The 15961-nt window shown below is 38.9% G+C and overlaps 1 protein-coding gene across 1 annotated transcript in view; it reads right to left on the bottom strand.

The window, feature by feature from the left end:
• The window catches only part of GRAMD1C (GRAM domain containing 1C), a gene marked incomplete at its 3' end in the record, with an annotated part of 70613 nt that extends 56542 nt beyond the window's left edge, over positions 1–14071 (bottom strand). The window contains 3 exon segments of the mRNA XM_084231191.1: positions 7369–7480; positions 7482–7510; positions 13776–14071. Coding sequence (XP_084087317.1) covers positions 7369–7480; positions 7482–7510; positions 13776–13802 — 168 coding nt within the window. The 5' untranslated portion in view covers positions 13803–14071.
• Positions 14072–15961: the final 1890 nt, after the last annotated feature.

Below are 15961 nucleotides of genomic sequence, written 5' to 3'. Positions count from 1 at the left end.
AAAAATAATATATGAGATGACAGATGTGTGAACTAACTAATGGGATATATAACACTATATATATATATATATATATATATATATATGTATGTGCATACACACACACACACACACTATCAACAATAAAATCAGGGATCAATGACAGACAACTAGAGTCTGACTTTAAGTCATCTTAATCCTTAAAAATGAAAATGAAATAAGGCACTCTCAGACTAATTGACAGAGTATAAGAAAATCCTCTTGGGAGTAGTCAGTGTTGTGCTAGGACTCACCATGTTTCTATAAAAATGATGGAAAATATGAACAATGATATAAAATATAACTAACTAACTAAATAAATAAATAAAATAAACAAATAATTAAAACTGATGGAAAATAAAGGATAAGAGTCTGGAGTAGATGGTATTATAATTAATGCAATAATGACTAAAACCTTACCAAATCTGATGAAAGACAGAAAATATTCAAGAAACCCTGCAAACTCCAAGCAAGATAAACTAAAATTACAATAGTAGGTTAAAGAACATGAGTCACTCTTTGGCCAGATGACTTAAGTGCTATGAAGAATCCTGGAAGTCAAAAATCATATGCATATGACTTTGTTGAATACTTTAAGAAAATGGGCTCAGAGGACACTTACACAAAAGACTGCCTCTGAGCTAAGCCCCTAGAGATCTGGATCTATTGTCCTTATTTGAGAAACATTTCACTATAGGATATTATTAGTGCTACTGTGAATTTGTCAAGAATTCCCCTCCTAAACTAGAGAAAATGAGACACCAAAGTATGTCCCTCAGTAAGTCTTATGTAGTTGTCGGTAACAAAACCACCTTTCTTCACTATCGATACTTTTTTTAAAAAGGGAACTAATTGCATTTAATAAATCAACTTATGCTTTGAGAAGCACTCAGATGCAAATGAGCAGTAAGACTAATAATTAGCGTTCATGAAGATGATATGTTTCGTTAAGGATAATTAACTTTAAAAAGATTTTCACTAAGATGAAAATTCCTATGTATTTTAAACTAAAATTACATGACAAGCATAAAATATAACGAAATTAATTGATTGATTTGTTTTGTCCCTCACCCCCACGATTTAGGGCTCTCTCAACTGGTGGCATCTCAGAGAAATTTTTCCTGACCATCCTAACTAAAAATGCAACTCCCTCCCATGTGATTCTCTGTACCTTTACATCTTTATATAATGATCTTTTGATGGGTACTTAGATTGTTCTATCTGATAGGCTACTTATTGAAGTCTGCTCTACTTACTCATAAAGTATTAAATTCTCAGGGATCCCAAAACTTCTCAGGAAGACATCTGCAACATCCAAACCCCAGTTTAGACAATCTCCCTTATCCTCAACTTTAACATGTAATGGACTTTTTTCCTAGTCTATCTTTCATAGAGGTATAACTTTTCAAGAGTCAGAGTCAGACTTTTTTTATAAAGCGTTCTCAGTTCCAACTCACACAAGTCCAAGGCATCATCTCCCATGCCAGTGTGACCATTAAAGTTTTGCTTACTGAGGCTAATAACCTCCTTCAGGCTGCCACAGCATTAGCTCATATGCTTATAACTCTGATGATCAGCTCCCTCTTCTTTTTTAGCCGGTAGGTATTTTCCTTGCTATTTTGTGAGCCATACATGCATTTTAAAAGGACACTTGCAACATTCCCCCCATCCAGCATTTTTAGGTACTTTGTAGTGAAAAAGTTGAATAGTCCTCTTGCCATATGGACAGCAATTTAATTTTCTATTTCCTTATAATTATATCTTAAAGTGTTCAAAAATATCTGGTTTTTCAAATGATAGATCTAACTATACTTAATATTTCCTTAAGTGATTAAATAAATATTTCAATGCCAAAAAAAATTCAAAAATGAGTTTATTTTTCTTAATTGGTAACCAAAATGAAAATCTGAAATATCCTTTTCAGCTTGAATAAATCCAAGATATTCCATGAAGAAAACATGTGATTGCAGGAAACCTCTTCCCCAAAGTTGTCAAAGTATAATAAAAACATACTAATTAATTCTCCTGGGATTTGTTTAAATTTTACAGTGCAACATTAATTAATCCTTATGATGTACATTAACCAGGTTTGTGGCAAGCTTTATCCTCCATGTGTGAGTAGAGAAGCTTACCTGTGAATAGCATGACTATGATGATGCCATAAGTCAACGACAAAATACAGGATCAAAACTTCTGATTTTTTGTACAATTAGCAAAACTTGATTATGATCTAGAGAAATTCAAATCTAAATACTTTCTACTCAAACATAAGTTTACTAGTTATAATTTATATATAGGTAATTCTTTAAATATTTGACTTGTTAAAATGTTTTCGAACAAAAAAATTAAGGAAATGATAATCTTGAAATCTAACCTCTTCTAAAATTCTACTCCACTTTTTTTTAAATTTATTTATTTTTACAAGAACCAGGGTACAGGCCAGATGCACGGGAAGGTGAAAGGACCCACCAGAGACAGAGTGGGGAACAGAACAGGCAGACTGACGAAATACACTGCTGAGGCGAGCAGCGGCTGAGACAGGAGGAGAGGTTTGCTGCGCCATGTGGGATTCTCGCTGGCCGGCCGGATCGAACCCGCGCTGCAGACACTACGGACAGCTTCATAGTGCGGCGCTCAACCACCTGCGCCACCATGGAGGCCCTCTACTCCATCTTTCTTTTTTTCTATTCTCTTTCTATATCAGAGACATGAGGAATATAAGATTGCCTATCTTCTTTTTTCTATTTATATTTGTTAAATTTTTCAAATAAATAATTATTCAAAGAAAAAAACACCAAGGCTCCCTAAACAAATTTCATTTTAGTTACATAATTCAGAGAATTTTATAAATTCCTCCACTTTTAAGTCCAATTATCAACTAAATCAGCTATTAAGAAATAAGTATAGGGGCCTCCCCGGTGGCGCAGCGGCTGAGCGCTGGATTGCGAAGCTGCCCACAGCCTCTGCAGCGCCGGCTCGATCCCCGGCTGCTCCCTGGCCACAGGAGGAGGGTGTTTGTATAAATAAATAAAAATAAATCTTAAAAAAAAAAGAAATAAGTATATACTAATGACAATTTTTTTTTAAAGATTTATTTGTTTATTTGTACAAGCACTGGGTACAGTCAGAAGCGCGGGAGGGTGAGAGAATTCACCAGAGCCAGAGCGGGGAGCAGAGCAGGCAGAGGGACCGAGGTACACTGCTGAGGGGAGCAGCGGGCGGCAGGAGAGGTCTGCGCGCCATGTGGGACCCTCCTCCGGTGGCCGGGGAGCAGCCGGGGATTGAACCGGCGCTACAGAGGCTGCAGGCAGCTTCGCAAACCAGTGCTCAACCACTGCGCCACCAGGGAGGCCCATGACAAATATTTTTAAAGAGCAACTTAATTTAAATGAAATACCAAAGTACAAAAAAGTTTAATATTAAGTAGCTTACCCAAAATACTGTTACTAGTACTTTTTAATCCATTAAGTATGTCATCTTCCACACACAACAGAAATCTCAAAGGCTTTTTTCTACTCCCTATAGCTGCTAGCTCTACATCACTAATACAAGTTATATTAAATAAAAGCATCTGCTTCAGATCACTGTATTCTTTTCCTGAGATTTTAATCCACTTAGAAGAAAAAAAGACTTTTTTGTTTGTGGGTTTTCTTTTACAATACATTTTTCCTAAAAGTTAAATTCTTAAGCATAAATAGTTATGTGTCATTAGCTTTATTTTAAATTTCATTTCTTCGGTTCACATTTTTTTTTAAGATTTTATTTTGTGTAGAACTGGGGTGTAGGCCAGAGGTGCAGGGGGTGAGAGGATTCACCAGAGACAGATGGGGAGCAGAGCAGGAGGATTTACTAAAATACAGGGAGCTAGCAAGGCAGGAGAGGTCTGCTGTGCTATAAATGTCTTAGCTCCCTGGCCAGGTGGCATATGCTGTCATGGTGATAATGCTGAGACTTAACCCTCAGACCACCAGGGAGGGCCCATTTCACATAATTCTTTCACATAATTCTAGAAGTTAATAGTAAAAGTCATTTCCACATACTACAACTAAAGATTGTCATTTCTAAACAAAACAAACATAAAAATTAAGATTCTTATATATTTAGGGTTGAAGCAGAAAATCTATAATTGTTGATTTTGCTATCAATTGCTATGACAATTTAAGTCTACTTCTTTAAAGTTCTGCTGTCAGAAAGGCACCTATTAGCCAATCTATTAAGCAGCACAAATTAAATCAAACTCAATAAAAAAAATCAAACAAAGCACCCATTGATAAGCTCTGATTCACTCTCTGGTAGCCTTTTGTTAGGTTTTCAAAACTTTTTTTTAATTTGTGGGGAAGCATCAATATATATTTTCCTATATTACAAATAGTAGTCACTCTTATCTAGAACTTTTCCACATTTTATCCCTGGGGCAATTTTTTTCCTATTTTTATTTTTTAAAAGTTTGTTTATTTTTATCGAGTTAACATTGGTTTACAACATTGTATATGATTTACAGATAGAGGATCACACCCTCCAGGTGTATATTACCACATCACACCCACTGCCAAGCCACTCACAGTTCTTCACCATAGTCCATTGTGCCCCCTTCCCATATTGTCCTCCCCCACCCATCCCTGGGACAATCTTAGACAAAGGTGTTCCCCCATAATGTACACTCATTGAGGCACCTGGGGTATTTTTATGACTGATACATATAGCTGCCAGGACTATAAATTAGAGCATTTAGTTATCATTTTTTCTTATTGGTTCAAGATATAACAGTGTTGCAACACAGTGATCCAATCCCTAACTTTGTAAGTCACCAGAGCCAGACAGGTTAAACAACATACTCAAGAACACCACACAATGCATCCACCAGAGACAGAGCATACACGCTGTCCCAGGTATTTTGTTCCCAGTCTCCAAAGTGTTCACTTTTATCATGCTGCCCACTAAATTCACTACTTGGAATAACTGAGGTAGCCAGGCTAGAACAGATGAGTTACTCTACACCAGTGAACTTAACTGGTGAAGTTATGTTGAAGCTTAACTCTTTAAATGCTTTTTGGTAAGAAACCTTCCTAAAGTGAAAAATCGCAAATCCACTTTTCTTGAATGTTCCAGTGGAATGGCTCTGACATCCTTTTAATTCTTTGCCTAACTACCTACCTCATGAATACTTTTCTATTACTGGCCTTCTTTGTGTTACATTTGTATCCTTAGGAACTCCACTCTTACTGTCCTCATTCAACTGCTACTTTATCACAATGTTCACTGAAAACAGTGACAATTTAAAGTCCCCAGGTAGAAAAAAGAATTTGAAATGACAGAGGAAAAAAAACCATTATTTACCTTCCAGACTTCTTAACTATCCCTTCTGCCAGTTATACTATATTAGGGCCAGCTGACCTGCACAGACCTCTGGTCTCCATATTAAGAGGCCCAGGTTGCCACACTTTTTGAAATTCTATCATTTCTTGTTACTCTACATGTGTTATCATCATGTAACTTCCTATCCCCAATATTCTATTCAACTACAAAATGGGAACCAACTTCTTTCGGCTTATAAAAACTGTGTCAGAAAATATAATAAAAATACTCCACATGAAGACTTGAGGAACTCTTTTATTACAAGATACACTGGCATTAATTTTGATTTAAATATGTTCAGGATCTTTTATGGTTTTGTTTGCTTCTGAGTTCTGATAATTCTGGTTTCTGGGTAAGTGACCTCTGGAAAAGTCTAAAACTTCTGAGATATTGTATACTTAAGACTATTCTATGTAAATTCATATAAAAATTCCTCAAATTTCTCTGTGCTTGCAATCAGCACGGAGACTGAACAAAAACAGACCTTCAACACTCTAAACCAAGGCTTTTCACACTTTAATGTACATATAAATCACTTGGAAATCTTTTGAAAATGAAAATTCTGATTCAGGGGGTCATGATTCTGCATTTCAAATCATTTGGCAGATGATGCTGAGTCCTCTGGTCCTATTTATCTGTACTTTAGAGTAGCAAAGCACTAGAACACAATCTTTTTTTCCTCTTACCTTCTATTCCAAATCATCTCATTCCCTCAACTTTTCCTTTCCTTGCTTTAACATTTTTTTTTTCTTTTTCTGCTTAAAGTGGCCAACAGTAATCCACAGATAACTGCTTAGCCCTACAGATAGCTCTTGGAGCTATAAAGATTCTCTAACCTGTAACACAAGCTACAAAATCACAGCGCAGAAGGATCAAACACTATAATAGTCATAAACTTTCTCTAAGTGTGTCCAAAAAGAATATAAACAATATAAATGACATGATATGTAGTTATATTAGTATAGTTCTTAGAAATTAACTATTTTCCTTAGGATATGGTTTTAAAAAATATAATGTTAACTTTCTTAGGAAGAACTGTTATTCATGCTAAGATTCATAACATTGAATAAATTAGCTAATTTTGAACACTTGTACTAATCCTTATAACTTATTAATATTCTTTTAATATATTTTAAAATTATAAAAATTTCTGCTACCAATTATACCTAATCCTCAAGATATCAGCTTTCTAATGAATTAATATTGGAACTATATATATATGTATATATATATATATAATAGAATCTTACAGAAATTCCACTTACAGCTGCATTATTCCAAAACCTACTAAATGGTTCATAATTATCATAGGAATTGGTAGTTTTATAATGAATCCTGTAATATATAATAAATGTTAGCATTTATATAGTAACAGAAATGTTGTTCTTACAGAAAGACTCCATGCACCCAGTCAACAAGCAGTGGTCTCATTTTACAGTGGAGAAACCTTAAGCATAGCCAGGTTATACAATCAAGTGAACACAATATAAAAAGAACAGAAAACTCCTAACTTTAAAGCTTATTCTTCCACTTAAAACTGATTAAAGTCTCATTCTTTTCCCAAAAAAATAAAAACCTATCATGTAATCACTACATGCTGCAAGTCAAACATTGTTAAACTTCCTCTTAGGTACAGGAAGTAATTCTTTAAATCAAAATTATATAGAGTAGCTGACTCTTAGCAACACTTAGAATATAATTCTTGTGTAATACCAGTCTCTTGCCAATACGTTTACAATGTAAGCGGAATCCAATTCTGTGGTGTAGTTTCTGCCCAGGGAAACTGAAACAGATAATTCCACCTATCAAATCAGACAACAGTGCATCCTAGTGGCCAAAGGAGAGCACAATCAGAAATGTCTCTGGGACTGGGGATTAAACATCTAAAATCTTCAAGCTAATAAGAAAACATTAAAAATACAGTATGAATTGCTACAGACTTAAAGAAAATTTGCATTCAAGTTTAAAATGAAAATACAAGCAAAAAAATATTACCCAAAAGCTCCAGTCACCACTCCAGTTATGTACCTTTGGTCCCTGTTTTTTCGCTGACACTGTATTATTCTCATCAACAATAGGACTAGGGTTTTCCTCTAACTCTTCCTGTGGCAAAGCTTGAATCCCCTTCCTTTATTACCTGGAACAAGTATCAAACAAGTTAAGTTACTTATTGAGAAATACACATTTTAAAAGGAAAAGAATTAATGTTCAAATTATATGAATTAACTTTAAAAGGAAAATATTCAAGCTTTCAGAAAACAGTAAGTAGTATGTTTCTGCTTCTATAGTCCATGCAACAAACATTTTCCAGCAACTACTATTTATTAAGGAGTTAAGTTGGCACTAAGGGTGCAAAGTGAGTAAAACAAAGTCCTTAGCCTTTAAAAGTTCTCAGTCAGCAGGGTCCCCCTGGTGGCGCAAGGGGTTAAGACGCAACCACTGCATCACAGGTCTGCCGGGGAGCAACCCACATGGCGCAGCAGACCTCTCCTGTCTCTCCCACTGCTCCCCACAGCAGTGTATTTCAGTCAATCTGCCTGATCTGTTCCCCACTGTCTCTGGGGAATCCTCTCACCCCCCACACCTTTGGCCTGTATCCCAGCTTTTGTATACATAAATAAATCTTTAAAAAAATAAAAACTAATAAAAAAATAAAAGTTCTCAGTCAGCTACAATTAAACAGTAAAAATACGATATAATGGGGGCATCAACAGATTCAACCTCTTTGGAGAAAATCTGCAATGTCTACAAGGGTCCAAGATGGGTATGTACTACAATCTAGCAACTTTTAATGTGCACATGGTGAAAAGAATATTTAAAATATGAGGGAATTAGAAGCAACTTTATATCCATTGATAGGGAAATTAATAAACTCTGATTCATACAAACAATGGGGTTAAAATAAATGAGTCCCTTATCTCAACCAGGCACTGGCCTCCAGTCTACAGAGCACTCGTGGGAAAGATTATGCTTTGTGCAAGATAAAGGCTGAAAGTGTGGAAACTCATGAAAAAGCAGTCATTATCGAGTTAAAAATAAAGGAAAAGAGTGTAACAGGAGGGTGTGGGAGGGGAACAGTTGTTATAAGAGCACATAGATAAACAGGACCCTTAAATTCTTCTGGGGCTGCCACCTATGTTGCTGTTTTAACAACAATCCTGATTCTCAGGGTTACAGGGAAAAGGACCCAGGGCATCAGCAGGGCACAGCAAAGGAATAATTCAAATTCAATTTAAGCTTGGGATTTTTAAACTCTATAAAGGAAACACAGCCATGGGAAAGCCCCTAACTGTGATGATACTGAGATGAAGTTATCAGTGAGAGAAATTTGTGAATACGAAGACATAGAGAGGACCCCCTCCACCAGAAGTACATTCACTAATCACCAAAAAGAGAGACAACAAAGGAAGTAAATTTGGATATAGTGGGAAGAATAAACAAATAAGACAAAAATTCACAATTTGACTCAGTTGGAAATCATTCTTTATTAAAATAACATGTACAACAACAACAAAAAAGATTCATTTTTGCACCTCTACATTACAGGCTTTAAGTTCAAAATCCATTGAAATCCTCCAGTTGGCGAATCTTCATAACTTTATTTTTTTTAATATTTATTTATTTATTTATACATGCACTGGGTACAGTCAGAAGCGCGGGAGGGTGAGGGAATTCACCAGAGCCAGAGCGGGGAAGCAGAGCAGGCAGAAGGACCGAAGTACACTGCTGAGGGGAGCAGCAGGCGGCAGGAGAGGTCTGTGCGCCATGTGGGACCCTCCTCCAGTGGCCGGGAGCAGCCGGGTATCGAACCGGCGCTGCAGAGGCTGCGGGCAGCTTCGCAACCCAGCGCTCAACCACTGCGCCACCAGGGAGTCCCCAAATCTTCATAACTTTAATCAATACTAGGTTCAAACTACAATTCTACCTGGAGATCCCACTACATTTAAACAAGGTACCCCCTGTGAGTTTGGGGGGAGTTACTCAACATAAAATAGACAACAATTAAGTATACCTCACCTTAACCATCAGAACACTGCTTGTCTACGTCCTCCCTGGTCATAGTGCACATTGCCCTAAAATGTCCCTTAGGGGTAACAGGCACTCTGCTTCAGAGAACAATCAATTTAAATAAAATATTTGGAGCTTATAAATTGCTTTGTAAAAAAGATTTATTTTATTTATTTATGCAAACAAGAACTGGGATGTAGGGCAGAGGTGCAGGGAGTGACAGAATTCACTAGAGACAGAGGGGGGAGCAGAATAGGTGGATCTACTGAAATACTCTGCTGAAGGGAGTAGTGGGTGAGACAGGAGAGGTCTGCTGTGCTATATGTGAGTTAGCTCCATGGTGGGGATCGAATTGGATCAAATTAAATTCATGCCGCAGTGGCTGGCAATGGCTTGATAGCACTGAGATTTTAATCCCTGCACCATCAGGGTGGCACACTGTTTTTTCTTGTTTGTTTGTTTGTTTGTTTTAAGTTGGACCCCATGTATCACCATCCCTAATTTGTTGTTAAAATATTTAGTATAGTTCAGTGTAAAATAAAATAGGGCCTTCAAAGATTGAGACTTACTATAAAAATCTAATTAGTAAAAGAGTAATTATTCCCTATTGCTTCTGCATTTAACAGCCCAATGTGGCCTGTTAAGCTACATTATAGGTTTTAAATTGGAAAGAATGGATGGTGTCTCACAGTTGATTATTGTATCCTTAATTCCAATACTACAGAAATTACTGACTCTATTCAATCAGAAACTAGTAAATATTTTAATATGAATTTGATGGACTTATGTTGTTTAGTGCTTCTTTCAACAGCCTCTCAGTCAGTCTGCCTTCACCTTTAGAGGGACACAATACACCTTTACCTGGCTATCCTTAGGATACCTCAAAGGCTTTGCCTTTAGAATCACTATCTTAATTGTATTCAATTTTTTCCAGGAACACAAGTATAACATTATTGATGACATCCACTCCTGAGAACATTATTTTGCCATAGTCAAAGACATTCATATACTCACAAAGGCACTCACGAAAAAAAAAAAAAGGTCAATTGCCCCATATGTAGGGTTAGGGCCTAGGCCTGCCACCTTGACTAAATCATTTGGTAAACCTCACAATGTCAAGAAACAGCTATTAACCCTCTTAGCACCCACAACATAAAAGCAAGCCCATATCTTTTAGGACTTTTTAGGTTCCGGAGGTAATATTTTATTTAAGTCCATTTATGCTGTTATTTGCATGTCAACCCCCAATGAATAGGATCCCCTCTCAAAAGAGATTCTAGAATTTGTTAAAATTATAACAGACACTCCCATTAGTGCTACTCCCCACCTCCCCCTGCAACCCCCAACATACAGAATCAACTCTTCATGATACTAGAGACTTTAGTAGCCTCTTCATGTTGTTTCTGGGCCACTCATAACATCTGTTCATTGTCTTTAGGCTTCTGATGGAAGAAACAATCTCGTCAGCCCCATACTACATGCCATTAAAGCAGCAATTACTCATAGCATATTGTTCTCTCCTGGAAAGAGAGGCTCTCACAAGCCTGAGCCTGTAAATCCTTGTACCCAGCGTCCCTCTGCGTTCTGAAAGCAGCACCCTGCAAGCTCAACACAGCCTCCAAGGCCTCCTTGTTACAGGATAGAACCTTGTTACAGGATTAGACCCTCTAGCAAATGGTACCTACAGGAGGGCATGGTCTCTCCTCTCCTTTGTCAGATGCCATGGTGCTAGACGAGGTCACCCCACCTCCAGACCCCTTGTCTACCTGGGGCATGACTTGGGTTCAAGTGACTGGACAGCAATAGGAGTTTGTACATTTCAAATCCCATTTGAAGTTTGGTGGACAAACTATCTATTTGGTGGACAGCATTACCACCATTACAAATGAGGGAGCTCGCTGGAGATCTGCTGCTATTCATCCCATAACCACCATGTACATGATAAAGGAAAGGACCAAGGGGTCAGAAAAACTGGGTGGACTTCAGTCATCTTAACACTGAATGTTCTAGCTGATGCTGACTCCATCTACATATATGTATAAACTCCTGGGCCATAACCTAAGAATTGCCCCCTTTGTGGTAAAGAATTCTGGAACTCTCTTGATTCACAGAAACTCAAACTCAAAATGTCTATCAAGGTCCACAATAAAAGGCCTCACACAGAAACTCCTATTTCTCAGACTTAACTGGTAGTGACCAAGGTACTCATTTTATTTCTCAAAATACACATTGCTGGACTCTTTAACATAGCATTCACCTTCTTTACTGGCTTCAGGCTATACTTAAGTTCATGGCTATACTTCATGGCTTACGTAAATTCGAATTCAATTAAACTAAAAAATGGAACATTTCAATCACAAATTAAACATTGGGGTAAATTATGAAAAGGAGTCTCTCTCATTCTTCTTTTCTTTTTTTAATGTTTGCCTGTTGACAGTTTTTACCTTCACTGTTGTGTTGGCATCACCACACTGATAAAGAAACGGGAGTCATGGAGCAGGCTACACAATGCAGGATGCTGCTAAACAAGCAAGATCCTGGCCTTTCTATTAACAGAATAATCATACAGCATCAATTATGCAGGGTAGGAGAAAAAAGAGAAAAAGGGTGGTAAAACTGAAAATGGGCTTCAGGGGGACATGAGCCTGCTGACCAGATATTTTTTATCTGCTTGATGACCAAGTGTTGTAATTGAAACCATAGCCCAGACACCCAGCCGTGGTTCCAATGTTATCGACAAGATGTTCCATTGATCAGTGTCTGGGGTGCAGACCTCGTAATGTATGCCCATTATCCTAGGGTGATCAAGCATCCTGATCTTGCTCAATTTGAAAGGAACATTGTAGGGTCTGGTATATTACATTCTTTTAGGTCATATAGCTGACCAGGCTTTTCTGACCTGGTATTGGAGGGCAGACTGCACTTATGCAAAATGGTGGCCGAGCAGGCCATTTAAGTCCTTTCCTGGCTTTCAAGTCATTTGGAACCAGCTTGAGAAGCCTATCCTGCTCTTCCTTTTTGATTATATAAGCAACAGCTAACACATATAATAAAATTTTTCATATTCCGTGTGTGTGCACACATGTGTGTTTGCGTGTGTGTGATTATCACTTTCTAAATCCAAATTCTCAGGAGGGATTCATTCTGACTTTGTGAGATAGCTGTTACACATTCTTACCTCTCTAACTTCTATGTGGCCTATGGTGGTAACTCAATCACACTAAATCTGTTTCCTTGAATCTTCAGTAGGGATAACTGTTCATTCCTCTAGACAATAAGCTCACTGAGAGCAGGGATCATGTCTATATTCTCACCATCTTATCCCAAACACCCTGCCAAGACATAGGTCAATAATTGATTGGGTTCATGATTATCTATTTTGTGTATTTCATAGTAATGCTTTGAGACTTAGTTGAAATACAATTTTCCCTCCATATCCACAGGAATTGGTTCCTGGATCCCCCACCCCCATACCCAAATCTGTGGATGTCCTTTATATAAAATGCCACAGTGTTTGCATATAACCTGGGCACTTCCTCCTTTATACTTTAAATCATCTCTAGTTTCCTTATAATACCTAATACAAAGCAAATGCTATGTAAATTGTTTAGAGAATAATGACACGGAAAAAAGTCTATTCATGTTCAGTACAGGCTCAACTACCACAGGTCTAACTACATAATGCTGTGCATACTTTTTGGTTGAATCTGCAAATGCAGAACCTGGAAGGCCAATTATCTGAGCGCCTCTATTCTTTTGTAAAATGTAAAATACTACTCCAATAAAAGGTAAAGCACTGACTGCACTTCTCTGAAAGTAAAATACCTACACACAACCAAAGGAAAAGTAATGAGGGTAGTGTTCAGATAGGAGGGCACCCTACAACAAAAGTAGGCTCCCCTCTGAAAATTCCTAAGTTCTTCCTTTTATCAAATCCGGTAGTGGATAAAACTACTTGAAACCAAAAACTTGGCTAACAGCACAGTGATGGAAACCATCTAGAGTCTGGGCTCCTTTTTATCAAAGACTGATAGCTACGGGAAGGGATGAGAGTGGATAAACGTGATAGATACAGGGTAAGTCTCCCGACAATGGAGCCTGATTGCACCTGCTTGCGCTGGGACGTGCGGACCTGGACGTTTCGAGACCAAATTCCAACACCCCCAGCTCACAGAAAGGCAGACGCTCCTAACACCGCCCCGGTGGGAAAAGGCTCGCAGGAAGCACAGGAGACCGTCTCCCCGGTAACAACTTTCCAAGTTACTTCAAGGAGCGCCAAGGAAAGGGAAGGGAGGGATTTATTAGCATTGACCTGAGAGAGTGCAAACCACCGTGGTGAGGAAGTTTGTCAGACAAGCCATCGCTCGGGAACCCGCCCCGGCCAGACCGCTTACCTGCCTGACAGCGGGAGCGGCCTCCATCGCGGCTCCCTCCCGCGGAAGCGCGCGCGCGCCCCCCGGAGGGCTGGGAGCGGCCGGGCGCGACCCCGCGCGCCCCTCCGCGCGCTCCGAGCTCTCGGCCCCGCGCGTCTCTCCCGCGCCGAGCGCCCTCCGAGGGCCACCTGAGCTCCTGCTGGGGCGCCTTGCTCCCTCTGGCGGCAGTTGAGGACGCCAGCCTTTGAGTAACCACAGTTTTTTTTGTTTTTTTTTTTTTTTTTGGTCTGGAGACCTGTCTTTACTGGGGATCCGCAATAGCCCTTGTCCTTACGCGTTTCCCAACCTGAAACTCTTGTGCCAGCCTTGAAAAGACTCAAGCGCAAGTCACTCCTCTCAAAGCAACCCCCTTTGCAATACATACTCTACTACAATGTGCAAAAAAGTAAATTGAGCTGTAGACTTCAAATAAGGGGTTGAAGTTACTGTCAAAAAGTTATTGACGTTGGGCCTCCCTGGTGGCGCAAGGGGTTAAGATGCAACCTATGTAGCTGTCCACAGCTACTACAGCACGAATTCGATCCCCGGCGGGCCGGGATCGGGGGCTACCCACATGGCACAGCAGACCTCTCCTGACTCGCCCACTGCTCCCCTCAGCAGTGTATCTCAGTCGGTCCGCCTGTTCTGTTCCCCACTCTGTCTCTGGTGAATCCTTTCACCATTGCCCCCTCACCTCTGGCCTAAACCCAGCTCTTGTGTGCATAAATAAATAAATCTTTTTTTAAAAAAAAAGTTATTGATGTTGCAGATGCTGGTTCCCAAGAAAACAGCTGTAAGAAGACATTCTTGAACAATTGGGAAGCTTGATCATGCAATGTATATTAGAGTTGATATTATGGAGTAATTGATGATTCGTGGAGTGATTTGTTGATATTTATGGATAATTAATACTCTGTGGTTCTGTAGGAGGATGTCCTTATTAGATTTGTGCTTAAATGATTCTATCAACTCAAACTTCAGTAAGTTATTTTAAAAAGGGCCTCCCTGGTGGCACAAGGGGTTAAGCACTGCACTATGAAACAATCCGCAGCCTCTGCAGCATGGATTCTATCCCCGGCCAGCCAGAGAGAAACCCACATGGTGCAGCAGACCTCTCCTGTCTCCCCTGCTGCGCCCCTCAGCAGTGTATTTCAGTCAATCTGCCTGTTCTGTTCCCAGCTTTGTCTCTGGTGAATCCTCTCACCCCCTCACCCCTACATCTCTGGCCTGTACCCCAGCTCTTGCATGCATAAATAATCTTTTTTTTTTTTAAGTTATTTTAAAAATAGAAGGCTTCACTATGGAGGCTGGAGGGGAAGCAAACATTGTTTAAAAATGAACAATGATATAAAAATATATTAAAAAATAGGAGGCTTCATAGATAAAATGAACAATGGACACAAGTAGACCATCCCATTGGCTGGACAAAACAAATGGTTTACCCTGAAGGGAAAATTGTCTGGGGCTTGAATTTTGGCTCTCCAATGTATTGGCACAGCACCTAATCCCTCCTTGCCTGGTTCCTCATTTATTACAGAGGGAGAGCAACACTATTGTATCGGACTACTTGGGCTACCATGAAAAGAATACCACAGATGAGGTGTCTTGAGCAACAGAAATTTGTTTTCTCACAGTTCTGGAGGCTAGAAGTCCAAGATCAATCAAGGTTCTAGCTGATTTGGTTTCTGAGGAAAACTTTCTTCCTGGCTTGTACATGATAACTTTCTTTCTCTGTCCTCACATGGCATGCTCTGTGATGTCTCTGCTCCTGTTGGATCAGGACTCCAACTTTATGAATTCAATTAACTTTAATTACTTCCTTATCCCTAATACAGTCACATTGGGGGTTAGGGCTTCCACATAGTAATTTAGAAGGGATCCATTCAGTCCATAACAAGTAATAAGTAATAATGGACTCAAACATGATTATCTGTATAAATATAAAATAGCACAACCTCTAGCAATGAATAAGTTTTCCATTAATATTTGCTCTTTTTAATATATGGTAGGCAAAGAACTGTATATTTTAAATGAGTACCATTGTTATATCCCAACTGTGTGATGGTATAAATCGGTACTTAATAAGTCCTTTTCTGGAAAGCTACACTGAAGAAACAGTCTTTCACTCACCAGAACATTCTCAGTAGCATTTTTAATACTTGTGAAGT

This window comes from Talpa europaea, assembly GCF_964194135.1.
Source record: "Talpa europaea genome assembly, chromosome: 4".
NCBI classification, from domain to species: domain Eukaryota; kingdom Metazoa; phylum Chordata; class Mammalia; order Eulipotyphla; family Talpidae; genus Talpa; species Talpa europaea.
Note: the sequence above shows the minus strand (reverse complement) of the source record. Positions and strands in the feature narration are given on the sequence as shown.